Below are 27,191 nucleotides of genomic sequence, written 5' to 3'. Positions count from 1 at the left end.
CTCTGGTGGACGGAACTTTATTTCTCTGGGTCATGTGTTCTATGCCGGAGGTTATAGGAGAGGAGCGCAGTTGCGTTTTGTTTTTTATAAGCGTGAAGCTAGTTACTCTGTTTTTTTAAGGTAGAAAGTGGCACTCATTTTTGTTTTTGCCTACGTATTTCTTCGTATAGCAGAGACATGAAACAGATCAAATTGTCTGCCGGCAAGCGGTTTGCCAAGCCGGTCTTGTTTGGGACGATCATCATTGGGTTGTCCATCGCCTTTGTTAACAGGTGTGTATTAGTGTGGACGAACCGATATATTTTCATAAACGCTTTTTACTTTATGCAACATTGTTCATTTATTGTGATGTACAGCAAATTAAAGAGCTTTGCAAAATACTCAAGGTATTTATATATACCATCTGGGGTGTTCCGGGAAACTTATTATCCTTTTGTAGAAAGTCATAACCTTGGATTCCTATGAGTGCTAGGACGAAGTCATCGCTCTTGCAGAAGTACCAAATCATTGATCTTTGTTGACCGAAATAGTCCGGTGCTTTTTTTTGCCTTACTGCTGACCTGGGAATGTGCTCACTGAGCTCCTGGATTTGATCATTTGGATGGTTGATTGACCCTGGCCGAGTTCTGGATTCTAGTTCAAGTACTGGTTGTGGGACTCTCGCGCAGACTACCAGCTCATTTAGCTAAAGCTCATAACCTGGCTTGTTCCACGAAATGGCAGGATGAGACCCTCGGATCACCGAGCTTCTAGCAGCTGATTGACCTTTATATCAGAAAGCCTCTCATGTCAGTAGCCATATCACTCTGCAACTCACAACTGGCAACCCGTTGAAGCTAAGCAGGTGTGAGCCTGGTCAGTACCTGGATGGGAGACCTCCTGGGAAAAACTAAGGTTGCTGCTGGAAGAGGTGTTAGTGGGGCCAGCAGGGGGTGCTCACCCTGCAGTCCATGTGGGTCCTAATGCCCCAGTATAGTGACGGGGACACTATACTGTAAACAGGCGCAATCCTTCGGATGAGACGTAAAACCGAGGTCCTGACTCTCTGTGGTCATTAAAAATCCCAGGGCATTTCTCGAAAAGAGTAGGGGGTGTAACCTGGCCAAATTTCCCATTGGCCCTTACCAATCATGGCCTCCAAATAATCCCCATCTATGAATTGGCTACATTACTCTGCTCTCCTCCCTGTGTGGTGAGCGTTCTGGCATACTATGGCTGCCGTCGCATCATCTGCACATTGGGGCTGCACATTGGTGGTAGTGGAGGTGAGTGAGGTGTAAAGCGCTTTGAGAGAAGTGTCCAGAAAAGCACTATATAAGTGTAAGCTATTATTATTATTGTATTTGTTATTTTTCTTTTGTATTCTTGTATTTGTATTGTATTGTATTCTTTTGGCATTTTTGGGTTAGTTGATCTAGTTTAATTTGAAGCTGAAGGCTCTCAACAAATTTAGCTGCAGAAAAGGAATCTCAGATTTTTAAATGGAATTTGGAGAACTCAATAGGTTTGAGATATGTATTTTGGGGAATGCAACATAACATTTATACTCTGAAATTTGCTTAACGTGAATGTATGAGAATACTTTTGATACCTTGAAATTACTGGGTTGAACACAATTATGGTTTTGTTAAAGTCAAATATATGCATGAAAGTTCATATTAATCTGATGATCATAGATTCAAATTGCTTGACTGTAAAACAAAAACAACAGTTATGATTTTACTGTCCCATTACTTTTAGGGGGAGCTGTATATACGTATTAAAGTGTGAAAAATGGTGGACTAAAGTAGCAGTGTTATAGTAGCAGCATCAAGTATATAATCTTAAGAAAATTATCTGCACTCCAATTTTTATTTAATATAACCCAAATAATGGACATATATTCATTATTTATTAAATAAAGCATGTTTATTTAACAGAAGCTCAAAGATTCCTGTGTGCAAAAGTAAGTGAAAGTTAATTCAGTTAGCAATGGTACACCCTTTAGGAAATGTTTGGTTGCAGTTATAGCTCCTAAAGTTACTAATCAGTCCCTCACATCTTCTTTGAGGAACATTCTTCCAGAAATTCAAAGGATCATCCAGATATTCTTTTGCAAACTTAAGATGTGCAGCAATTTTCTTTTCTTAGAGCAAAGGTTTTCTTCTGGCTACCATTACTATTCAGCCTGTGTCATATTGTTGAGGTATGAACATGGACATCAACTGCAGAAAGAGAAGCCTGGAGATGCTTGGGTGTGGTCCTAGGGTTCTTTTGGACATCCTGGATGAGTTTTCTTGTTGCTCTGTGGGATAATTTTGAAGGACATCCACGTCTAGGTAGAGTTACCGTGGCCTTAAATTTTCTCCATTTGTAGACTATTTGTCTTGCAGTAAACTGATGAATTCCAAAACCTTTTGCAATGGTTTTATAACCCTCTCTAGACTGATGAGCAGACAACACTCTTCCTGAGTTCATCTGAGCTTGTCTGGGGTCTCTTTAGATTGTGGCATGGTGCATTACATTACTCTGTATGAACAGCACCAAACTGACTTTGCCCAGGTGATTGGGTCTTTGATTGCTTAACTTGGTAACCAATTATTTTAGCACCTGGTTATACTTACCATGTTGACTGAGCTAATGAAACCTGTGGTTCACTTACTTTTGCACATGCACTAAATCTTCTTTTCCTATTGAAGAATTCCTATTTTCTATTGCATGCATAAATTCCTCTGAACAATACATAGAATTTGTGGATGTAAACCTTTAGTTTTAGTGAGGATTAGTTTTGATTAAACAAAGATTTCATAGTCAAAATGAACCACTCTGAGGTTCACAAACTTTCAAGTAGCACTGTAGTGTTTTTTTTAGCTATGGCTGGGTCTTTATATTGCTACTGGAGGTTCATTATGTTTGCAGAAATGCAAAACATCATCATCAAAATAATAATTTTAAAGACAATACTAACTATACTTTCAGACACAAGTTTTTCCCCGAAGTGGAAGAGATTCGTGCCAGAGAACAGGCCAAATACGATGAAAAGCTGGCAGAGGTTCTGGAGCGTCGGCAGAAGCAAATGGGAGAGCTGGCAGAGAAGAGACAGGCTTCTCGATGAGCTCAGGGGATGTCCTGTCTGTAGGAAAGGCTGAGCTTCTCACTGCTGTTCAGACAACCTGGCAGCCAGCTCCTCAATTCCTGTGGAGTTGCTCAATCTCTCAACAATATTGTGTGCAAACCTGGCAAGTGAAGAATTTCTGTGAATTCCCAGATACTTTTGTGACCAGAATGATGTATAGGAAGGAGTATATCACTAAACTGACTCCTAAGAGTTCAAAGATAAGAAAATACTTTTCCTTGTAATACGCCATTACAAGGTTGAGTAGTGCACTAATGTAAAATGAAAGCCTCAAGGTCAGGAACAACTTCTATGTAAAGCTTCAAGTGTTTTCTTTTTTCACTTCTCGGTAGATGGCTTTAAAATTTTTTAGTTTTACATTGTAAGATGCAACAAAAAAAATATTTTCCCAACTTTTCAGCAAGAATAATTAGTGTGTGGCCAAAATGTTTTTATTACCTATATGTATTTACACAAACTCACAAATATATACAATTTGTTCATGTCTAAATGTGTGATTTATACTCTCATTTGGGTGTGCTACCATTTGTTGGATACATGCTTAGACTCACTGTGCACAGATGTGCCTCTTACTGTTTTCCTTTAGATAAAGCATACAGAGGCCTCAAAGACACTAACTGGTCTTTTCTGGTAAACACGAGGATGTTACAGGAGCTAGAAGAGGTTATAATCATGTTTTCCACACACTGTGGCAGGAAGTCTGCGTGAAGGCATTTGAAGTGTTTTGGTTTGAAAAGCATGTTCTTTTTGATTTAAGCGTAGGGTACAATACGTGATCATCTTGTACTTTATTTGAATCAGTAGAATCACATGCTTTTAATGTGACATTTTTATAAACTTGATGAAGTGAATTGCTCGATCAAATGTAATTATACTTTCCAGAGGACTGAGTGCCAAGCAAGAAAAATAAATTCAGTGCTTTTTAAAATCACTTGTGTTAAACAAGTTCTGATGGTGTGCTATAAAAAAGATTTATATATTTTTTCACTTATTTTCTTGCAGTACAGAAAATAAAGACAACACTTTTACAAATCAGTCAAATTTAATATGAAGAAAAAATGAAGTTTTATATAAATAAACCATTTATATTAAAACTATTTAACCCTTTTCCCACAAAATAAAGACGCTACTTAAATACATTACATATATACAGGTATGTAATATCTTGAAATTCAGGATAAGGTATTACATTTAATCTTTTAAGAAGACACAGTACATTCTAAAAAACCTGACATTCACATAGAAGTCTCATAAAACACATCTTAGAAAAAATACATATTGAGACACAGAGACAGCATTATTTCTTTTGTATGACTACATTGGGATGTCAGTCACACATCTCAATAGTTTTGCTATTTATTCATGATGTACTTAGCTAAATATAATGTAAAAATTGTTAAAAGAAACTTGAAAGAGGGTGGTAGGCTCCAGGGCATGGAGTCGTTTGTCTGAACCACATTCATCAGACGTTAGAATGAGTTAGTGTAGGTGGGAGAAGACAATGCAATCATGCAATTTCAACAATTTCAACACAATTTCAACAGAGAGGAGTAAGGAGAAGGTAGTGACTGGTGGACCCTCACTGAACTGGAGCCAATGAACTGTGTGAGGCTTTGAGAAAAGACTTGGAAAAAGACTGTGTTTAGTAGCTTAGTTGTAAGTAGCTTAGTTGCCTGGTGTGTTGTGAGGGGAACAGACCAAATTAAGTGATTAAAAAAAGCTTAGTTTTTATTTTGTATTTTAGATTTTCTCACACTATAAATAAAGAGCACTAGTTTTGTACCTTACGGCTGTGTGTCTGTTTTCCTGAGATCCACATATTTAAAGATCGCTTAGTATGACATTTCAACATCGGGGTGTGTCAAAATCTTAAAAGTGTTTTTTTTTCATTTGGCAATACACTGACCTGCTGTGTTTTTTAAACTTCAAACATAAACAGATTAGTTCAGTTTAAACTGATCACTGACTTGTCACTCATTCTACAACTGTAGCTGTTCTTAAACCATGTATACTGTAAGGACATTCACCTGAGAAAAATTACAGCTCTGATAGGTTCCATCAACTTTTCTGATCTGCCTTGTCATTGTATGGATCCATCAGTTCCTCCATTCAGACAAAATGTGAGAGGAGTCATAAAAAGTAAAAAAATAGACTAGAGTCTGATTGCTATATAGATAACCCGCTTCTCTGAAAACCCTGTTGAGAGACAGATGAGGTGGTTGTCACATAAGAAACTTGACACTTTATTGCTAATCTTCTGAATGTGGTGTTTGAATCAAAACATTGGTTTATCCTGTCATTTACAATTAAAACAACTGTAAATGATGCTGGGACTGTTAAGTTCTGGTTCTTAACACCATTCATTTAATTGGTTATAGTGCTGGGTACTCTAAAATGCACTTGAAGCTAGGAACATAGCAAGTTGTACATAATCTGTTCCCTTTTGACTATTTCTTATTGAGCTTTAGCAGCTTCTTCCTTAACTTCAATGAAAAATCTAAATCTTTTAAACATTTTTGAGAGGTACCCTTGTCTGCACCACAGACAAATATGCCATCCTTATCTTATTCAAATATACTGTAGGTGGCAACGAGATTTACACTATGGTTATTGGTAAAACCTAAGAAATAACAGGTAATTGGTAGGAGCTAACAGAAATTAGGGCCCAAAAGCAAACCATATCACTATCAACATGTCTTCAGAACTCACAGGTAAAATTTGTTCATTTAGAATATAAATTTGTTTCTTTTATTTTAAGGTTTTGCTAGGTTACCAGTACATGGCTGTGCAGAAGGGAATGTATTACCTACACAGGTCCTTGCACGGGACACAACCTAATTTTAAAGAATTTTAAAAAACTGATGTTTCTGAATCATACAATACATAGAAACTTAGAAGCTACAGATTTTTTTTTCATGTTAGAGACTTCCACAACAGACTGCTCTAATCTTCGTGATTTTAATAACAGCATAATAGACACCCCATTACATTAAAGCTACTCATATGAACACATTGTCAAAATCTGTAACTCCAAAGCTGTTGACTACACAGCTGCAGCACTCTGAGACAGCAGGACCTGTAACCTGGTGTCAAGAAATATCCATGGAGACCTGACCACCTGCCTTGTCCCTGACAGCTCCACTGTTCGTAGTCTTGCCTGGACCTGTGTGATATGCCAGGAAGCATGAGATCAGTTCATTAAGGCTTTGGTTTAACGGAGTCAGGATTTGACCCCTGGACTCCTAAAGATGAAACCGACTCAGCAAATCCAGTAAATGACCTCATTCATCACATTTTGCTTGGCATGCAGCAACTATTGGCGCATCACAAAATGGCAATCAATAATTACAAATTAATCATCAAAAATGTTGGTCTTGTAGATGCATCCCCCAACAGTGCATCTGAGTCCTTGGACATACAGAAATTCATTAATAAACCGAAGACCTCACCAGCAATAACAAGTAAAGGGGGATTTAGTCTGCACTGTATAATGAGCTGATCGTGATGGTGAGTCCTCAATCCCAGGGCTGGAGAGGCTCAACTGATCAGGTAATCCTTGGCTTGAATAACAACAGCGATCTCTATGGTTTACTGCCAGTGCTACAACTGTGAGTAAGAGAAGCTGACTCTGATAGTGTACTTACTATATAAGACCTGAAGAGGTACTTTTAACTCATGTGCTGGTAAATGGTTCATAGCAGTAAGCTGAGTTGGAACACAGCAAATTGGGGGAGAGCTAAAAAAATAAAAAACTATGGGTGCCTTGCAAAAGTATTCAGACCCTTCCATATTGTATCCTATTTTATTATATCAATTTCATGTTCTAGCTTCTTCATCCAGTACAGGGTTGCAGGGGAACCAGAGCCTATTCCGGCAAGCAATGGGCACAAGGCAGCATACTCCCTGAAAGAAATGCCAGGCCATCATAGGATACACACACAGACAAACGCAGATGTGCACACACTCACACCTGGGCCAAGTATGCAAGAAGCCAATTAGCCTACCAGTACTGTATGTTTTTGGACTGCGAGAGGAAACCGGAGAAACCCCATGCGAATGTGGGGAGAACATACAAGCTCCACACAGTTCATACGCAGGTCTGGAATGAAACCCAGGGCCCAGTGCTGCAAGGCAGCAATGCTAAGCACTACACCACCCTATGGTGCCCCTATGGTGTCCCATTCAGTGAAAATACAAAATGATGCAAACTTTTATTTTAAATTAAGTTTAGATTTTATCCAAAACCTGAAACCTCAAACTGAAGACTTCAAAGTGTACGATAAAATACAATAAATGCCAGCAAAAACTACAGAGAAAACTTTGAAATATGTTGAAGTATTCAGACCTGTGATTTCAACATCTGATGGCTTTGGCAGCGATTACAGCCATGATTCATCTTGGGTAAATCTCTACCAACTACCATGCTAACTTGATGCAATTTGTGTCCATTCTTTTTAGCTGTTTGAGGATCATTTATAGACAGCAGTTTTCAAGTCTCTCCATAGATCCTAAATAGGATTCAAGTAAGGAATGTGACTGGGCCACCATAATGCTGCCACCGCCTTGCTTGAGAGCAGGAATGATGTTGACTGAGTGATGTACTGTGTTGGGTTTGCATGAAATTTTGCATTTAGGGCCCAATATTGTCTTATCTAACCAGATAACTTTTTGCCACATGTCTGCATTATCACTTATAGTAGGTGCTTTGTTACATACCCCTTGAGGAATCTGAAATGTTTTTTTTTACAGTTCCATACAAGTTCCCTTTGTGGAGTGACTGGGATATTGCTGATCTGTAGACATTTTCCATATCAGCCACTGGACTGTGGAATTCTTTCAAAGTTGCAGTTCGCCTCACTGTTGCATCCCTATTCAGTTTCCTCCATGCTTGGCTGCTCAATTTGGAGGGTCAGCTTGATCTAGGTAGTCTGGGTGCCTTTCACTGCTTAATGATAAACCTCAACATGTTCAAAGAGAAATAAAGGGTCTTTGAAACATTTTTATATCCTTTCCCGATTTGTGTCTTTATACAGCTTATACATACCTACATATATATACCTGAGTTATTTTTAAGGTTCCTTGGTCTTCATGGTTGAATCCTTGTTTGAAATTCACTACCTCACTGAGGGCCCTAACAAATATAAGTGTATTCATTCTATAATGACATGAATTATTGCTGCACACAGGCAGAGGACACTCAACCGTGGAGCTTGTTAAGGTTATTTTTGCACAACTTCTGAAATGTTTTTTTTGTGTTATATCTGTTGACTGGTAGAAAAGAAACTTGGACATTGTAATAGTTGTGTGCTCAACTATTATAGAAGGCTTACAGGTATATCTGAAATGAAGTACCATATGAAAAAACAATTGCTTCGACAAGGCAACAGTAGTAGCAATTTCTTGCCTCATTGCTTTGAAAGATTTTAATACAGAAATAAAAATATCTAGAAAAATGTTCTCAAGAGGCACTTTTATCTATGTACCTACAACAAGGGGATCCTTCTGAATAGCAAACGGAGAGACCTCTCAAACACTGGTGATGTATACCATCTCTGTACTGTTCTGCTTAGAGGACGTGCGTCGCTCCATACCAGTGTATCTACAATCTGGAGAAAGTGGGTCAGAGCATTTCTCATTGTCTTTCGCCCTCCCTTCCTCCCGATCCAGCAGCCAGGCAGAGACCCAGAGGAACAGTCCAGCCGACACCACTGCAGCACTGGATGCGTAGAACACGTAGGTGTACTTCTGGGTCCTGTCCACCAGGTAGCCTATGAAAAGCAAATAGTGCATTTAGTCTGGAGTAAACAATGAGCTTGAAGATGCTATTTTTAAAAAGGACATGCTGGCACTATGTATAATGTTATACATACACTATGTTTTATATATATATAGTTGGGATATATAACGTGGGATTGGGGAAGCCATCAAATCAAACAATGTAGGGATATATAATTAAATGAAAAAGTTTAATATAAATTAAGGAATGATATCTTAAAATGCAATGCACTTGTAACACCTCACTTAAGTTACTAAGTCCAATTTTTGTTACTTAACCAAAACTATATTGCTGCTCTAGATTCAGTTAGAAAGGAGTGACTAAATTCATTCTGAAGCTTGAAGGAATGCCCTAATACAAAACATTACTTAAATCACTTAAGGATATCTCTGCTGACTATCACAGTTAAGAGCAGTACAGAAAGTAGAAGTCCCATTCCTGTTGCGGAAGACATTCTTCCAAAATTGCATTATGGCTTTAGATGGTCATGAACTATGACTGACATAGCCTGTCAATTACTGGAAAAATACTGGGAGCGAAATCATCCCCTCTACTTAGCCTCTCCAGCCTCACAATAAATGTCCTCTTCTCCCAAATTAGTCAACATTATCAGAGCAGAGGATGGAAGAAACATTTCAAAGATATGATAAGAGCAAACATAAAAAATGTAACATCAGTATCCTGGGAGATCATGGTTGTTGACTGAAACAGAAGTTGGAAGAATATCTAGGTAACATCTCAAAAGTATCAGAACAAGGAAGCAAGGTGAGTGTTGAAGAGCGTTACTTATGATCGAGTGGGGCAGTATATGACCAAATATTGCCAAAGACAAAACCTGCTCAATCTGTCAGAGAATGTATGGAGTCTCTATTGGTATTATCGGTTACCTTCAGATTCATGGAAGACAATCAATTCCTGAACTGTGGCAGAAAGGAAATAGTTATAAGCTCACATGAGTATTATCTAAATGAATGACTAAATTACATTTTTACATTAATTCTTTATTTATTTATCCAATATCAAAAAAGATGTTTACTTCTAGCAAGGAATGTATCCTGGAAGCTTAGAGGCAGAAGGCCAGCATGGGCAGTGCACCAGGACTACCTACTGACCCCAATTAAACTTGCCAGTATATTTATTTCAGGGTGGGAGGAAATTGGGGTACCTTGAGAAAACCTACTCAAACACAGGAAGAACATGAAAAACCAATACAGAAGAAACCCGATTCCAAGACTGGATCTAGTACTCAAGAGCTGTGAGGTAGCAACACTAATTGTCACACAATCATGCCACTCAATTCCTACTTTACTAGAAAAATAATCTGACAGGTTTCTTATATATAAAAATGCCAGTATGAGTGATTACATAGGCTGCATTGCCATTTTCATTCCCACGGCTCCATGGTCTGACCAGCCATGCCTAACATGTTCCTTAAACCTCCCAGTTTCTTTATGTATGTATTAGAAGGCACAGACTGTACATTCTGTATTTGTGAAGGGAGAAAATGCTTTTGAGATGACCTTTATAGTTACATGTTTCCTCGTCAAAACTGATACTGCTGAATAAAAAATGAAATGCTGCTCATGAGAAAGCATTAGCTTTAGGACTGAAAATGTAAAATACATCTTTTTTTGAGAGGAGCTCTTCTAAATTACTCTGCAGCTTTTATGATTATCTTCAGAGAGTCCTTAGGATAGTTTAAACATTCTAGTTTTATTGAGATGCCTTAAAATACTGACACTGCATGAAACTTTGTCTTCAAAGTGATAATTAGGACCTGCAGTGCTGCACTACACATTAAACCTATTTTTATGTCCAAGCCAAATCATAATTAAACACAATGAAAACACATGAGACATCAATCAATTCTTGTAAATGGGCATAAGATTGCCTTCATTAGAGATGCAAATGACTGGGTGCAAACTCAAGTTTAATCTCTACTTCCAAAATATCACCATGTCATTATGTTTTGGCAAAAAGATTTTTTACCTCACTAGGGGAAATAAGATTGTTCAGAATTTCAAACACTGCTAAATATCTAAATATATGTATATACATACAGAATAATTGATAACAAAACAAATGAAATTCCTTATTTTTATATTTCACTTTTTCATTCTATTGTTATGCTTTTGGCATTTATCACACGTTAGAACAGTTTAAAAATATAAATTAAATTAAACTGCAGTAAATAACAGGATTTCAGAAATATTAAAGAGACTGTGACTAAAGGTGCTGAAAAACAGCCCGGTTTCTGACTCCTGGTGTTACCTGCCAGGGGTGGCCCAATGAGGAGGGTCACACTTTCCATGATGGTGAGAAGTCCTAGGGCACTGGGGAAGCGCCTCATCTCCACTATATCCATCAGCACAGTGAAAAGAATGGATCCAATGATGCTCATGGACAGGCCATACACTACGCAGTAGGCCACCAGTACTAAGAAGTCTGCTGAAATGCAGCAGATGCAGTTGCTCAGACCGTTGACCACTACTGCTGCAGTGAATATGTAGATGTGTTTTCCAGAGAAGTAGCTCAGGCCAAAGATGAGGCCAGACAGAGGGCGCATGAAAATGTTGATGAAGCCCAGGATCGCTAGCAGGAGGGCAGCCTTGCTCTGCTCCATTCCCTCGCTGGTGGCATACGGAACCACATAGATGAGAGGAACAATGAAGCCCAGCATCATCCAGGTGATGCCGATGGTGTATGTTTGGTAGCGCTTGTTGGCACAGAAGAGGTCAAAGGCCATGTGTTTCTGCAAAGCAGATAGGAAGACCTTGAATTTCTTGTTTAAAATCTGGTTTAGATCCATTTTTTTTTCACTCGTGTCCTTTTGCCCAGGCATGTCTCTTGGCGATTTGTCCAGTCTTCTGCCTTTCTGCTCCTGTCTGGGGCTGACCGGCCTCATCACAGCTCCACACACACAGCAGTTCAGCAAGACTCCTCCCAGAATGAGGAAGCTACCCCGCCAGCCCATGTGGCTCAGCAGGACCTGTGCAAACAGAGGCCATACAGACAGTCCAATGGCAGTGCCAGTGGAGGACATGGCGTTGGCAAAAGCTCTCCGCCGTACAAAGTAGTGCCCCAGGATAGTGACAGCTGGCTGAAAGCTGAGACAGAAGCCCATACCTGAAACAACAAGAGAGGGATATTTGTAAACACTTAAAACAGATCTTTCTCATTCTTCTGTCTGCATTTAACATCCGAAGACATCTGAAATTTGTGTTTTATCAATCGCCTATGAAGATTTGTGGCAAACAAACCTTCTTATTTGAGGTTCTGATTTGACTCATTACTATCCTGTACTCTACACAGAACATTTGTAATACTTTTGTAGTTCAATCCAAAGTGAATATAAAGCTGAAGCAACCAATGAACCAATCGACCAACCAATCAATCATCTACATTTGCTCTAGTGCTGTGTGCAACATTTTCTCACAGAGCACTTTACAGAATTATACAGCAGTTGACAATAGTGTACATCAACAGTTGACCAGATGGTACAAAGGAGAGGAAAATGAAAACCTCTGTGGGTCCCAGGCTCATTTGTTGTTGCTCACCCCAAACCTCTAGACCATGGGTGTGTAGTATGTTACTTATGATAGATTATGGACAATTGTAAATTATGGAGAATGTATTATGTATTTACATAATAATCACCCACATAAGTGTTTCTACAGGTTCACCTTCTTCAGTGATATGGATTGTGTTCATTGTGCACTTGAATAATTTTGGCATGCAAATGAGCAAACTTTGAGCAAGAATTAATCTGTATATAACCTTCATTAAATATTTCAAGTAGGTAGCTGCATCAGCATGTGTAGGCTGATAAGGAACAAGTAAAGGTTTATTCCATGCTGAAAATAGAAGAAAGGAAACTTTGTTTTCAGCATGGAATAAACCTTTACTTGTTCATTAAATATTGTCTAATTAAAATTAAACTTATATTTATTACAACAGTATGTACTGTATATCTTTATCAAACCATGTTACAAGCATTAGAAAAACAATACATTGTCAAATCCTATCGTTAAAACAGAAGAGACTTAGTGATGACCTTTTGTGTGACAAATTGCCAATTGTATAAGCGTGTGTTGGATTCAGTTCACACAGCCTGCATTCTGGGCACTCCTGAATTGTAAAACGGGTCCAACTAAATTGTTTGCACTGTAAAGTTGTTTTTCCAAGGTAGCATCACTATTATCTAGTCAAATCCCTTAGGTTATCTGGACTGTTGGTTTCTACACAAATGACTTATTAATTTGTATGAGTGATTCAAAGACTATAATTGTCAAGGCTATACATAATGCAGGCTATATGAGGAAGCACATTAGGAAATCTAATTGCTATCAAGTACTTGAAGTACTTGATAAGATATTAACCTACACAAGGTTTAAATTACACATACTATATATTGAAGAGATTCATGAATCATTTGTTGTTAAAGAACATTAAAATACAAGACTGGGAACATATATGCATATTTGTTATTAAATAAATAAATTCCTGCAATTGTGTAGCTCATTTCACTCCAAAGTATTACACCTAAGGGGAACCACTTCAATCTGTACATCTCTGTTGTGTGTACCTGCCTAACACACACTCATTCTGCACCAGCCCTACCACTTCAAAGGTCAGGTGGAAAAGTGAGAAATTGCATAATCAATTGAATCAAGAGGGTAGTTTAGGAAGGGCAGATAATGCAAGGTCAAAGTGAAATTTCGTCAACATGTTGAACATAACACTCCCACTCTTATGAAAGGTGCATGAAATAATTTATGACAAAGCAGTCATGATCTTGATTTAATGCAGTTGTATTCACTCACAGTCCTGTAGGGCCCCTGTGTTTTCTGTTTTTCATTCTACCTTAGACTCTTCTTGATTTGAATCAAATTTCACTTATTACGTTTATTTTACTATTCTTTTCAGGTTTTCACTAATTTGTCCCATGAGTGAAGAGTTTTGTGTAATGCCAAGCTCTTTGGAATAAAACTGTATAACCAAGTACTGCAGCTGAAATTATGGAAGCAGAATGCTAGCTACAGTTCATTGGCCAAACCACATAAGATACAACTCTATGTTCGTGGCTGTGCAGAAAATTGTCATACTGAAAGAAAAAGAGAGAGGGGCAACAGGAATGTGTGTGCAGCCTTCAAAATTAAAATGCATGTAACATTTCTTTGCTGTGTACATTTCTTTGCAAACGATTATAATATTATTATGTATTTATGAACTTTGGAGTCTAAATACAGCTTAGATGACATCTTTGTCCACTGAGAAATATTTAGATATTGTGTGTATAAATTTAAAATGGCAGCTGATTTGTTTTTAAGTTGTTAAATGATGCCTTCTGTGCAGATGGACAAAATTTGATTTACGATAAACATTTCATATAGCAGTTCATATAGCCTTCTGCCTCTGAAAGCTTATTGTTAATGGCATTTAATGATTTTAATGCAATTATTTTAGGTTCTTAATATTCTTAATGTTCTTCTTGTCATATTTGTTTAACATCAACCTTGTATACATCTTTTTATTAAGGATGTAAACTGTCTATTTCATAGTACAGCTCTGGACTGAATCAGGTAGCCGATGAAACTGAAGACATGCAGTCTTCTTAATGTATATTTAAGAAAGTGCCAAACAGTTTGAAGACTATTTGGCCTATTGACGTCCTTTCCTACAATCAAGGAGGTGTCCAGCAGGGTCAACATTCCTATGCCTGCGTCAGCTGCCTCTTAGAGGCCCTTCAGTGTTACTGGAATCTTACCGAGTCCAAGGAGAGCAAGGCAGGATACTTTTACAAACCAGCTGCTACTGAAGTTGAACAAGTAGGTTCAAAAGTAACTGTAATAAAAATGATGCATGCTTCTGTGTGTGAAAAACAAACGTCAGTGAAAAACAGATGTCAGTAATTTGACATGTTTATTCTAGTTTACTCTGGCTCAAATGTGAAGGTTGCATTTAGTGGTTCAGAAGACTCATGGGAATTTACTAGCAATTTCAAAGCAGGATTTATTGTTTTAACTTTTGATGTAATTGATTAATTTGTTTTGATTAATTAGTTTATTTATGGATAAATACTGTGGCTATCATTTAAATTCTTGATTTGAGATTCAAATGTAAGCATTGTTGTTTGTAATATAATAATTCCACTGACAAAAGTAACTGAAAAGATTGTACAGATTGTACTTTCACTCACGGAGTTTATAAGATGGAAACGTTTACTTAATTACATATTTTTTAAAGTAAATGTTCTTTAACTCACATTTACATGAAGTACTTGCATAACCATATTAATACCAGTTTACAAACGTAGTATGGTTTTAACGGGTCAGGGCTGGTTTCTATAGTGTTAAGTGGACAAGTGGACACTCCCCCCACAATGGGACACCAGTCCATCACAGGGATTTCAATCCAATAATGTTGGTTCCCACTTTTACAGCAGATAGACAAGAGCCAGTACAGTAAAGTAGGTTAGAAAAAGCAGTGGGGACTTTAAACCACAACCTGTCAGTTATGAGTCCCAAGGCTAACCCACTATGCTACACCTCCCCATGTTTAACACAACTAAATAGTAAAATCTGGAGTTCCTTGAGGAGATGTGCTCCTGAGACAGCCTGCCTACTAACCTGTGATGATGCCAGCTGTGATGTAGAGCTGGCCAATGGACCGTGTGAAGCAGCTGGCCGCCATGCCAAAGCCACTCAGAATCCCACCAATCATAACCGTCACACGACATCCATAGTGCTCCACCAAAACACTACAGAGTGGACCTGGAAATAGACAAAATACACCATGAAGATAAATGGTGAAAATATACCATGAAGACAATACACTCATGAAGAGCAAAAACCACATCACACTCATTTTTCAAGTTGTTCAGATGGTAATGGTACTAGCCACAGGTATTTTTACAAGGTTGCAAAGATATATATTTTAGTAATGGACAATCTTGTTTGTTGTAGATACAGTACAGTATCTATAAAAATAAGTTGATGGGTCAAATGTAATGATGCTCATTCACTTTAATATGTTTGGCTAGAAACAGAAGATGTCTGAAGAAAAAGCAAGTGGTTGCTGTAGATACTGTTAACAGATAAGTAGATGGCACTCTTCCTTTGGACCACACTTTGCAAACTTAGGCCCTCAGTATAGTGACCAGGGAAACTATGTAGTAGGCTTTGCCATCCTACAGCATTAAACCAAGGTTACATCAACTGAGCTGTTTAAGGTCCCAAGGCACTCTTCGTAAGAATAAGGATGTTAATCCTTCTGTCCTGGTTAAATTCCACTCTGAGCTTACACTTCTTCCAGGTGGATGCATCTCAGTTTCACCTTTCTTTTCTGCAGTATACACTGATTTACCATACTGTGTAAGAGTATTTCTGAACATTTTCAGTTTTTAAAAACACAAGCTGGCACAACAGTGACAGAGGGAGACAGATTCTGGTAGAAACATGCCAGACAGAGATTAACAAAGTTACCAGTCACACAGTCTAACGAACGTCAATATCCTAGAGCTGAACTAAAGCCGAACAGAGCACAGTTGAGTAGCAGATGTTTGCTTGTGATTGGCTGGGTTCAATAAAAACATGCAAGAAAAAACAGGATCACAGTTTGACTGACTTAACACCAGCCCCACTGTCAAGATAGATGTCTGGTAGCCTGCTCATTTAATCTCTTCTAAAATACTCATCCATGAATAACATCATGTTTGTATATCCTTTCAGTAAGAACACACAATTTTCCCATGTCTCCTACATGAATTAAGAGTTTCTCAAAACATGACAAACAATCTACTGATCCATAAAGAACTGAAGAACAAAGCAACATAATAATTATGCTTTGTAACGAATTCTGAAACCCTGTCATTTTCTCAACCAGTTCCACTCTAACTTTTCTTCACAGCAAACGTTTCATCACAGTTAAGGATTATGGAAATATCCACATCACCTTCCTAATGACAACTGTGAGGCGATGTGAGTGGTACTGTTTAAAGGCCCTGAACAATGAACATTTCACTGCACAGTAAAACAAACAAAATGACACAGAGACACTCCCAGCTATTTCTTTTTTATGACTTATCAAATTTAAAGGTGCAGCATTTACAAGCTGTGCAAACACTACACTTACGTTATGACTTCAGACTTCAAGTAAGAGTTTACTGTGTAAAAGGACACATTGCACACACCGTAGTCAAGCCCAGTCATCTCTTAAATGAGAGTTTAATATTGCATCCTGTAATACACAATAAAGTTAAGCCTGTCTTCTCCTTAGGGTGAACTACTTTATTTAGATTTACTTTAATTGGTGTCATACAGGAACTAGAATCTGCAGAAGACATGCTTAAGACGTGTTAATTCTATTAAGTTTCTCAAACTCATCTTACACATCCTCTATTGTATATTGCCACAATGACTTCACCTCTGCCACTGTGTGGAAAATGGCAACAGAAAGACTATTTTATAAAAATCTTGGAGACAGCACCTTTTAGCTACAAAGTGTTTTGATCATGGCTGGTACTGAATCAATGTGGATTTCCACTTCATAGCCACATGATTGCGCAGCACAGTGATAAGCACTGCTGCCTTGCAGTGCTGGGTCTGCGTCGGTGTGGGTGTGTGCCCTGCAATAGACTGGCACCCTGTCCAATGTGTGTCCCACCTGACACCCACTGTTTCCTAGGATAGGCTCTTGGCCACCATGACCCTGAACTAAATAGGAATTCTCAATTGCACGCCAAACGACATTTCTCTAATCAGAATGACTATGCTACATTAGAGTTTCCCTGTTGCCAAGGCAAACTAAAACATCTGACACGATGAGCCAAGTCTTCTGGAGGAGAAAAGATAACCGTGTTTCATGTTCCACCCAGAGTGGACGCCACAGTTTACAGTAGGGTCTGTTTCAGCTTATCTAAATATATTGAGTAATCCTGTTTCCTACCTACGTGGGAGGATAGCAAAGCAGAACAATATAGCCATGTTTTCTCAAAATATGAATAAATGTATAAATGGAAAAAAAAGCATAAGAGATAAACATAACAGACTGTTATTAACTTTAACCAAAGAGAGTCTAGCACTCCTAGCAAAATAGTCTCTGCAATTAAAGAATAGATATTACGATCTGGTTTCCTCACACATTCCAAAGATATACAGGTGGGTTAATTGGTTTCTGGGAAAACGAGCCCTGATCTTTGTGTGCGTGCCCTTGTCCCGTACATAGTGTCTCCTGCCTTGAGCATCTTGCTGGTCAGACTCTGGTTTACAGCTTTTAGAAAAAAAACAATAGATATTTTGGGTTATAGCATGTACACAGAATAATTAAAAGCTGGTTAAAATGGCTTTACAATGAAGATTATTATCACTATGTCTATACAACCTATTCACAATATCTCATTGTAATAAAATAATTGTGACATGCTTGGTTTTGAAAGTGAAATTCAAGCCAGTTAGCCTGCTAATTAAAAAGTGCTTGAAGGAGCAAGAGAACCCCCTTAGTCATTGATGAAAGGAGGGCAAACCAAGTTCTTCTTGGAAAACAACATCTTTACAGCCTGACTGCAAATAATAATTGCAATAATAATAATAATAATAATAATAATAATTGCAAATAATAATTAAGGGAGATGATAAAACAAGGTTTCTACATCTTTCATGAGGTCTTGCCTCAGAACAATAATAAAAAACACATCAAATCCAAAATCAACACAGGAAAAATGTCAAACTTGTAAGGTAAAAGACATCTTGTATTTAGAATAAAAGGGAATGACTTGTAATTTCTGAAAGTAACGGGTACATTGAGTCACACAAAACAGTAATATTTAACATTTGTCAAAGTTGTTGTGGGCTTCCACCTCACTTGAGCACTCCAACTTGACAGCAGCACACAATAACAAGAACAATAGTGACAAGAAAACTCCATATTCTCCCACCAGCTACAAGACTGAAGGGAAGAGCCAAACAAAGGTTTCCTACATTATTGTCTTATCTGATCTGATTATATAAGGAACTGATACAAGTATTTAAAATCCTGAAAAGTACTCACAAAGTCAACACAGAGGACTATATTAGGACCAACAGTGAAACAAGGACCGCATAATGAAAGTAAACTAAGAGACTGGAGAGGGTGCATTTGGGATGGAAATCAGGAATCAGTTCTTCACACAAAGGGTTATAAGCTACTATAAACCACTAGCAATCACATGATCAAGATGGGATACTCTCTTCTCATTTGTAGCCTTCTTTAATTCTAAATTCAATTTACTTTACTGTCTTAATAGTCACTGGTTTTCTCAACCTTTTTCAGTTATGAGCCAAATACTATAAAGATCAAATAACAAGACTCCAAAAAATGTGATATATTGTGGTAACTAAAAATAAATACGTCTCTCCTCTTAATTACCAACCATCTCACGTAAATAAAGAGACATGTAAGATCTACCAGTTTTTATTGAGGTGACAGTGCACACAGCTGTTGCCACCTTGTAGCAACCTGTGGCAGTTTACAGGCAATCTCGTTCACGAATGCAAGTTAACTCCTTGAAACTTATTGCAATGGATTTCTTGATTTTAAAACCAACCAGGATGTGAACAACAGAAAGGAAGAAAAACCCAGACACATTATTTCAAGAAATTGTAGGACCACATGATTACATTCAATGCAGCAATATTTCATAACATCATTAATTGTAAGTGCATTGGAGGGCTCATGGCCCTTCTTCAAGTCCTTAGAAAGAGAAACCCAGTGACCTACTGTACAATCTCATTGGCCACCTACCTCCTGCATGCAGCACAGCTGTCATTATGGAAGGCACCCATGAGGTCTCGCTGTTGGTGGCCTCAAAGTCAGTCTGCAGGTCAGTGTAAAAGATCCCAATGCAGGAAGGGAAAGCGAGGGTCAATGCCAGAACCAGAATTGTGGCAATGAGCACCACCCAGCCCCAACCCCCATCTGGAGCAGCTGGCTGTCTCTCCACAACAGGGTCACTCTGTTCTCTTGCTGTGAAGATCTGACACTCTGACTCAGAACTGCACTCATTAGCTTTAGAAGTCCTGTCCGGCTGGGTGGGTGTCCGACTGCGGATAGCTCCATTCTGACCCTCATCAGGTGAGCCAGAACCTGCAGGGGCTAAGTGCTCTTCGGTCATTTCCGGGTCCTGTCTGTCCAGTGCTCCACTTTCCGTCAGTCCCCTGGTTTGTCTAAAGAAAAGGAGACATTACTGTTACAACAGACCTGCTTCTGAATCCACATGACAGACGCCTTAAATAAACAATGCTATCTACCGTTTCCTGAAAGCCATGTTCTATATGCATTTTCTGCACCAAGCAGCACAATCAAGACTATAATGGATAAAATGTTCTCATAAATACAGCTAAACACTTTATATTCCAGTGTATATCAATTTTTGTTCGTTGATGTTTTGATGTTTTAGATTGAGCATTTTTCTTCAACCCCATAACCACTACTTTACACTTAAGGGGGCTCAAATTTATCTTTGACTGTTTCTCCTGTGCCACAACAGACAGATTATGGGTTTAACCTTTTGTGAAAGAGCATACTTGATACTCTTAAGCAACATTAAATAGGTGCCAAAACCCTAATCAGCAAAAAAACCGAACATCCTTAAAATGCTTCAGTCACCTCAAATGGAAGCATCTGTAGATTGTCTGTCAGCAGTACCTTTACACATGGCTTGACAGAACCTATAAAAGAAAGAAAACGACCCACAAATCAAACAGCAGGTTTCCTGAACATTTAACTGCATGTTTACAAAACAATCATCTTGTTTACCAAACACAGTAAACAGAACCAGAGTCTTCTGTCACACAGAAACTGGTCTACAGCTTTTCCTTCTATAAATTTAGTTCTTAATGTAATAAACACCAGATGAGAAGAAACAAAAGACGTTTTATAAGATTAATTCTCAGAATTAATCCTACAGGCTCGGTCAAACAGGTAGAAACATTTAGCAATTTAATGAATCATTTGTTCCAAATTTAGTAATGCAAAGTATTATTACAGTACGTTTATTTTATCGCCGACTGAATACCATTAATCTATTCACACCAACCCAATGCTGATTTCTAAACTTTTATATAGCAGTAGGTTACAAATTAAACATGCTAACATTGTACTGTAGGTAGTCTTTTCAGTAACTACTAGCAGCTGTTTTCTATTCAATCATAACTTATTTGAAATTGATGTATACAGTAGCTTTTAAAGACGTTGCTGATAAAGCACTGTTTGGGTTAAACTGTTATCTCACCGAATCCCCTCTGCCTTTTCAGCCTTCTTTATAACAATCTTTTTTTCGCTCTTGTGCCACTAATACGGGGTTGGGATTGCGTCATCCTCCGGTGACTCAGCACCAATGAAGGACAGGCAGATCAGAGGAAGCGGGTCTCCGGCCATTCTGAAGCCCTGCAGCTGTTGTCAGTTTTCACCTACAGCGCTGCCTGCCTTCATCGCGGAATGAAGGATGTCAGTCTCTCTGAAACATGCTCCCAAGTAACCATGCCATTTTTAAAGAACCCTGCTTAGTGAACAATCACACGATTTGCATTCTTCTGAGTATAGCCGCACACGCCTTTGTAAATCAAATCCCCTTATAACCGTTTTGCTAATTTCACCCGAGTTACAATTTGTGCAACAGTGCAAGCTGCGTTTAATTTTGATAGATAATATGCATTGCTCTTACAAGTGCCAAAATCTTTCATCCGATTTATCACTCTTGGTTGGCAAAAAATAAAAAAAATAAGCCAAATTAATAGCATCTTAGAATGTACTAGAAATTCAACATAACTGGCTAATGTTGAATATGTTTTCTTTTATCCATCCATTTTCTGGTCCAGTTAGAGATCGTGCTAGTTTGTAAAACGTCACATCAACTTTTTACCTTCTGGTACGTAGACTTGATAAAGACAGATCATATTCCAGCATACGAACAGTCTCTTGTACTAGAAAAACACCTTTCAAAAGATGGAGAAAAACTATTTTTCGATTGACACAACAGGTTGGTTTCGGCAGAACAAACGTAAAAGTTTATTTTACCCACGCACATTTTGAACCACGCGTACTCAATTCAAAGAATTAAAAATACCGTAGTCTTAATTTTCTCAACGTTTACATATTTTTATTATAATTAAAAGAAGTGATATACAGTATAGTATTACGAAAATAGCAGGTGCCTTCACAATAAGTTCCGTTTTGTTTAAAAAAAATCATACTGTATTTTGATTACAAGAAAAAGAAATACATTTAACCACATTTCTTTATGCTGTCTTTTCTGACAGCGAAAAAATAACCACTACTAAACCATATTGTAATATGTCCCTCTTGAAAAGGGAATACATTGTACCAAAATCAAAAACTCAAAAAATAAACTTACCAAAACTATCTGCAAATGTAAGATTGTTTTAATTGTATGAGATAATGACGAATTATGTTTCCCTTTTCTCGCCAATCTTTCTCTTTTGTCTCCGGTTTCCGTGGAAACGATTTTACTGCACTGTACCTGTGGGCTGTCGCCAGTTGGACGTGTAGCGAATTGTTTGAAACAATTTAGTTATAAACGAAAAACCCCCAACAACAATTAGTTATACGGAAAAAATAACAGTAAAATACTGTGGACGTCAGTCTTACTCATTTTAAGCACCAGTACCTCTTGGTGTGTTATGCAACGCCTAGTACCATCGCTGACTGCGCGCACTCCGCTAATCCAAGGATAGACAGCTGTGTTTGACAAACATCACATCAGTCAATTCTCACTTCAACAGAAAAATCCACTCAGTTTTCACTTTGAGAAATAGGAATGGGACGCCTTTGTCTGACTTCTAGCAATGCTGTGAAAACTGACTATATGCCATCTATACTGTAGATCCACAGACTCCTCTGGCCCTTCGAAGTGTCTGCAGTGGTTCGAGTATCCTTATTGGAAGCTGAAGTTTTACTTATTCTTTACTTCCTTACTCTTTGGATGTGCTGTCTCATCTGGGAATCACTTTTGAGCTTGGGCATCCATACAAAACGTTCTGTAGCTTGGCACAAGTGGGCATCAATTCCTGCCTCATCTGGTATGGCACCTGCATATAATCTGTGTGGAATGTTACATTTCAAAGGTTGTGCCTCCTCACTGTGGGCATCATTTTACAGCTTCAGGTTAAAAAAAAAGGAGACTGCCACAAAAGACAAATGCGGTCTACAATGCAAAACACCTCCCCTGTCCTATTCACTTGCCTGTGCATTAAAATTCAATAGGTTTAGATCACATGAATAGACTGGACGGGTAACTCAGCAGTTTTATGGTGCAACACCTGAAGTCTCCTTCACATCACAAGCCAGTAGGGGCCATAACACACTGATTCAAACTGCTGTGGGTCAAGTTAGAGAAACGTGTCTCAGTCAGCAAAATAATACATAACACACGACACAGAAATCCAGAAAGCACTGCCAACTCCCAGGTGCAGGCAGTCCCCGCTACAGTGTGTAACAGGGTTGTTTCAGCAACCTTCTCTTCCCCTTCAGAAATGCACTGAGTGAAAAGGCCTCAAAGTCTGAGCTGCAGGAAATGGTTTGGGGAAGGAGTCCAGCCAAACTAGGAAGTGTACAGTATGTTAAGAACAAGTGTAATACAAACCTAAGCAAATATGTGCTGGTAAAAGCTATGGGGCACATAGGATGTAAGTAGAATATGGTAAGGGTTCAGGCAACTGTCAGGCAACAATACTTAGTGTCACACCACTGTGCCCCATGTTTTCAGTTCATTTGTGTCTAAAATGTTTAGTAAATTAAAAGATAATTGTGAGCTGACTGTCTGGATATTCTGGATTTGAAGCCTAATAGACAAGATTAACAAGAAACCAGATTCTCACAAGGTCTAGGAGTCACCAGGGTTGTCATCTGGCAGAATAATGCTTTATTGAACTGCTGTTTTAATGTGTTTCTGCTGAAATAGTTTAGAGCAGTTTATGGAACCAACTAAGCACAGCAACGTTTACTGGGCAGTACTGACAAAAGCAGGACCGTCCCACCCTGACTCTGAAGTGCTCAATGTGTTTAGGTTTCTATGCCAGTACAGCTCTTAGTTACTTTATTAGATTTATGATTTGCCAGGGGTTGATTTTGTGGGTCAGGTACAGTATCTGTCTTTGTGCAATCTGCTTATTCTCCCCGTGTTCATGTGGTTTTTCCTCAGTTTTCTCAACATCCCAAAGACACGTGGCTGGGTTTAACTGGCTACTCTTACTTGACCATTTCTATACCTCTCCACCTGTGAATGACTACATACCTGTCCAGGGGGAGAGCTGTTCTGTGCTTTCACTTTTGCTCTGAGCTTCTTTCTAGGGAATGCAGAATATCTAACAATGCTAGCTCCAACCGTTCAAGATTAATGGCCGTCATTTCTATTTGTTTCAGAAAGAGGACAGACTGCCAGTTTTTCGCTTATGAAAGTTTTGAGAAAATGGAGTGGAAATATCTCCAGACAGAACAGCATGGCGTTCTGCTATAGCTCTCTCCTTATAAAGGCTTAGTGTGGTATATTCATGGTAAATCCAAAGTTACATTCAGTAAACCAGTGGTAAAAATAGTCAAAGCAAAGCACATTGCGGTAGGATTTGACATGATATTAAATGGATTAACCTTGTTGATGGGTACAATTTAAAAAGCAAAAAAAGGCTGATAATTAAGAATCCTCCGTTTATTAGCTAGTTACGTTTTACAAAGTATCGCTGAACAGCCTTTTGACATTATACTGTAAGTGCCAGTGTACTTGAAGCGGATGTACGTGGCGCTCCTGAATTCAACCTCACTGCTTTAGCTGAAGCTCTTGCAGTGTGGTAGGATCTCTGGCACAACTTTGAAAATGCAGATTAACAACAAACAAGAAATTGTTAATTTGTTGATTTATATAATGATTGATACATAATTATAGAATATAATGCTACTATTTGGGAATACAAACGGCCAATCCTATTCGTGTAATTATTACGTGAATACGTATATTTAGAAAATAAATCATTCCTACAAATAGTCTTTTATTTAAGCTGATTAGCAGGCTAACATTGGAGCTATTCTTACTTTGCACTGCTTAGTTCTAGTCTCTGCTGAGTCCCATTTACAAAACACTGTGATGTATTTTGTATACTGTTTCACTATGACAGTAAGTTAAAACAAAATTTTAAAAGCCGTTCTCTCAGAACCCTTTTTTTTATTTGAAAACTTAAAAACTTAAAAGCTTTGAATGCAAGTATGGATGATGCATTCTTGTGAGCGAGTTCCAGTTTCAGTAACCAAATAAACGAAGTGAAATCACACTTGTTTTTAAAATACATAAAAATGGGTTTTAAGAGTCAGTCGACCTGTGCATCGTAAATGACAGCAGTTTCGCACTAAATAATAACTAATAAGACTAATACTACTAATAACTAAAAAGACTAATAAGCCACCTCATTCCGCAGTTACACTAAAAAAGTATACAGGAGAAAGTGCTTACCTTCATCTATCTGGGTAGGTTCGCAAACATCCATTAACACAACTCCACAAACAGAAACGCAGAAGCATTTAAGCAGCCTTACACAGTTCCTTAGGGGAGGAGACAGGATGTGAGCAAACAGACGTACTATAGATAAACCAGGCATGGTTTTGGAAACTTTTTTTTTTAAATAGCAGTTAAATAGCACAAATTGATAAAGTACCTTCACAAAAAGAGAAAGTGTGGAATTGAGACTTAGCAGAACTTTTTTATTGGGGGGGGGGGGGGGGGGGGGGAGTATATTTTAGTAAGAAAAAATTACGGCGCCCTCCAGATTTATTTAGTTACACCTCCTTATGTCTTCCTTGACATAAAACCTTACAAAACCAAATCAGTTATAACATTCCGCTATTTCGGATTATTACATTTTTAGAATTCATTCACATATTCACTCCACATATTCAATTGTTTCGTGATCGCGAAAGCTCCACATCAAAACATGAATATGCTTTGAGTAACAGAAGAACAAAACCAACCTTAGTAGGTTTGACGGAATAAAGTTGCAAGTCGGTAAAGAACAAAAGATGGAAATACGAATTTGCTGACCTGCAGATTCTAAGCATATAACAAAATAATAAAGTTGAAAAAATGCCAAGAGATAAAAACTATTGCACACAGATGGATTAAATGAATATGAACCAGCTATAGTTCCACAGATCTTGATCCTGTTATTAGTCCAAAACTGTTGTCAGACACTGGATCTCAGACCTGCTCTCACAAAGGTCTATTGTTTCAATGAACAATATAAATTTAAACGAATTAAATAAAGTACCTTGCAGTACTAAGAGTCCTGTGGCACACTGCCATTTACAACTGTTTGTAGACCATTATTTTAATCAAACTAAGTCAAACTACAGACTGATTGTACCTCTGTTCTCTACTATACAATACACATAAAGCAACAGGTTCTGGACCTAGGACATCAGTTCAAACTGCAGCATTACAAACTTGCAGGCAGAATCCATCAGATATTATAAATTATTCATGTAGCCGTTGCACTCTAAGGGCCAGAATAGGGCCATACCAAGTATGGCGACTTGAGATTTTGACCGAGGTCCTGCATTCATGGTTATCAATGATGCCATGGCAGTGTTCTTAAATTTAGGGGTATTAGCTCCAGTGTTTTGGCTGAACTTTCCCTTGGACTTCAACCAAATGGCCTCTCTAAAGTTAAATTAATAAATAAACCTCAGAAAATAAAAAGACCTGTCAAGTGGATAGATTACTTGTTAAGGTGACTTGTAAGCAAAGGTTAAAATTCATGGCTTGACAACAAATAAGAACTTTGCACACAAAATGAGGTGTAAGTCATGGTTCCTTTTTTGTCTTCCAGATTAGAGTAGTGAAATATGTGCCATCTGACACCCCGTGAGCACGTAGTGTCTGGATTTATCCTGAGAGCAATGTGGTTCTTCCTGACAATGCTGCAAGGAATCACACATCCAAGAAGTTTTAGGGTTCTCTGCTCAGTGTCAGAACCACGATACCATGGCTGGCTCAAGCCCTACCCCAGCGGTACACAGTCGAGTGTGTAAACAGATTTCAATGTATCAAGTTATACTAAAACTCTATACTATACGTCAATACAATGCACTGGTGCAATCACACATACAGTAGAATAGGTTGCATATTTCCAATTCTCATAATGTAATACAGATATGGAGGCTTTATATAGCAAGGTGCAGGAGGGTGTGCTGAAAGAGCTCAATATACATTGTTTCTAGAAAGAAGAATCAGAAGTAAAACACAGCTAGAAACCTAACCTA

The 27,191-nt window shown here is 38.2% G+C and overlaps 1 protein-coding gene and 1 long non-coding RNA gene across 5 annotated transcripts; one reads left to right on the top strand and one right to left on the bottom strand.

The window, feature by feature from the left end:
• The first annotated feature begins 41 nt into the window (after positions 1-41).
• LOC148823936 (uncharacterized) lies at positions 42-4,900 on the top strand. Its single transcript, XR_016093763.1, has 2 exons — positions 42-272; positions 2,959-4,900. It is a non-coding gene; the product is annotated as an uncharacterized LOC148823936 (long non-coding RNA).
• slc16a5a (solute carrier family 16 member 5a) lies at positions 4,139-25,463 on the bottom strand. Of its 4 annotated transcripts, none has more exons than XM_088927837.1 (6): positions 25,387-25,411; positions 20,535-20,596; positions 19,671-20,092; positions 15,521-15,664; positions 11,163-12,017; positions 4,139-8,883 (listed from the first exon to the last, which is right to left on the bottom strand). In XM_088927837.1, the coding sequence occupies exons 3-6, from the start codon at positions 20,038-20,040 to the stop codon at positions 8,642-8,644; spliced, it is 1,611 nt and encodes a 536-aa protein (XP_088783963.1). In that variant the 5' UTR covers positions 20,041-20,092; positions 20,535-20,596; positions 25,387-25,411; the 3' UTR covers positions 4,139-8,641. The 4 variants fall into 4 exon arrangements, with proteins under 4 accessions (XP_088783963.1, XP_088783962.1, XP_088783966.1 ...); XM_088927836.1 differs by lacking the exon at positions 25,387-25,411 and adding an exon at positions 21,160-21,506; XM_088927840.1 differs by lacking the exon at positions 20,535-20,596 and having other exon boundaries at positions 25,387-25,463.
• Positions 25,464-27,191: the final 1,728 nt, after the last annotated feature.

The sequence above is a fragment of the Atractosteus spatula genome, chromosome 11, assembly GCF_055471065.1.
Source record: "Atractosteus spatula isolate fAtrSpa1 chromosome 11, fAtrSpa1.hap1, whole genome shotgun sequence".
NCBI classification, from domain to species: domain Eukaryota; kingdom Metazoa; phylum Chordata; class Actinopteri; order Semionotiformes; family Lepisosteidae; genus Atractosteus; species Atractosteus spatula.
This window is presented reverse-complemented; position numbering and strand designations above follow the sequence as displayed.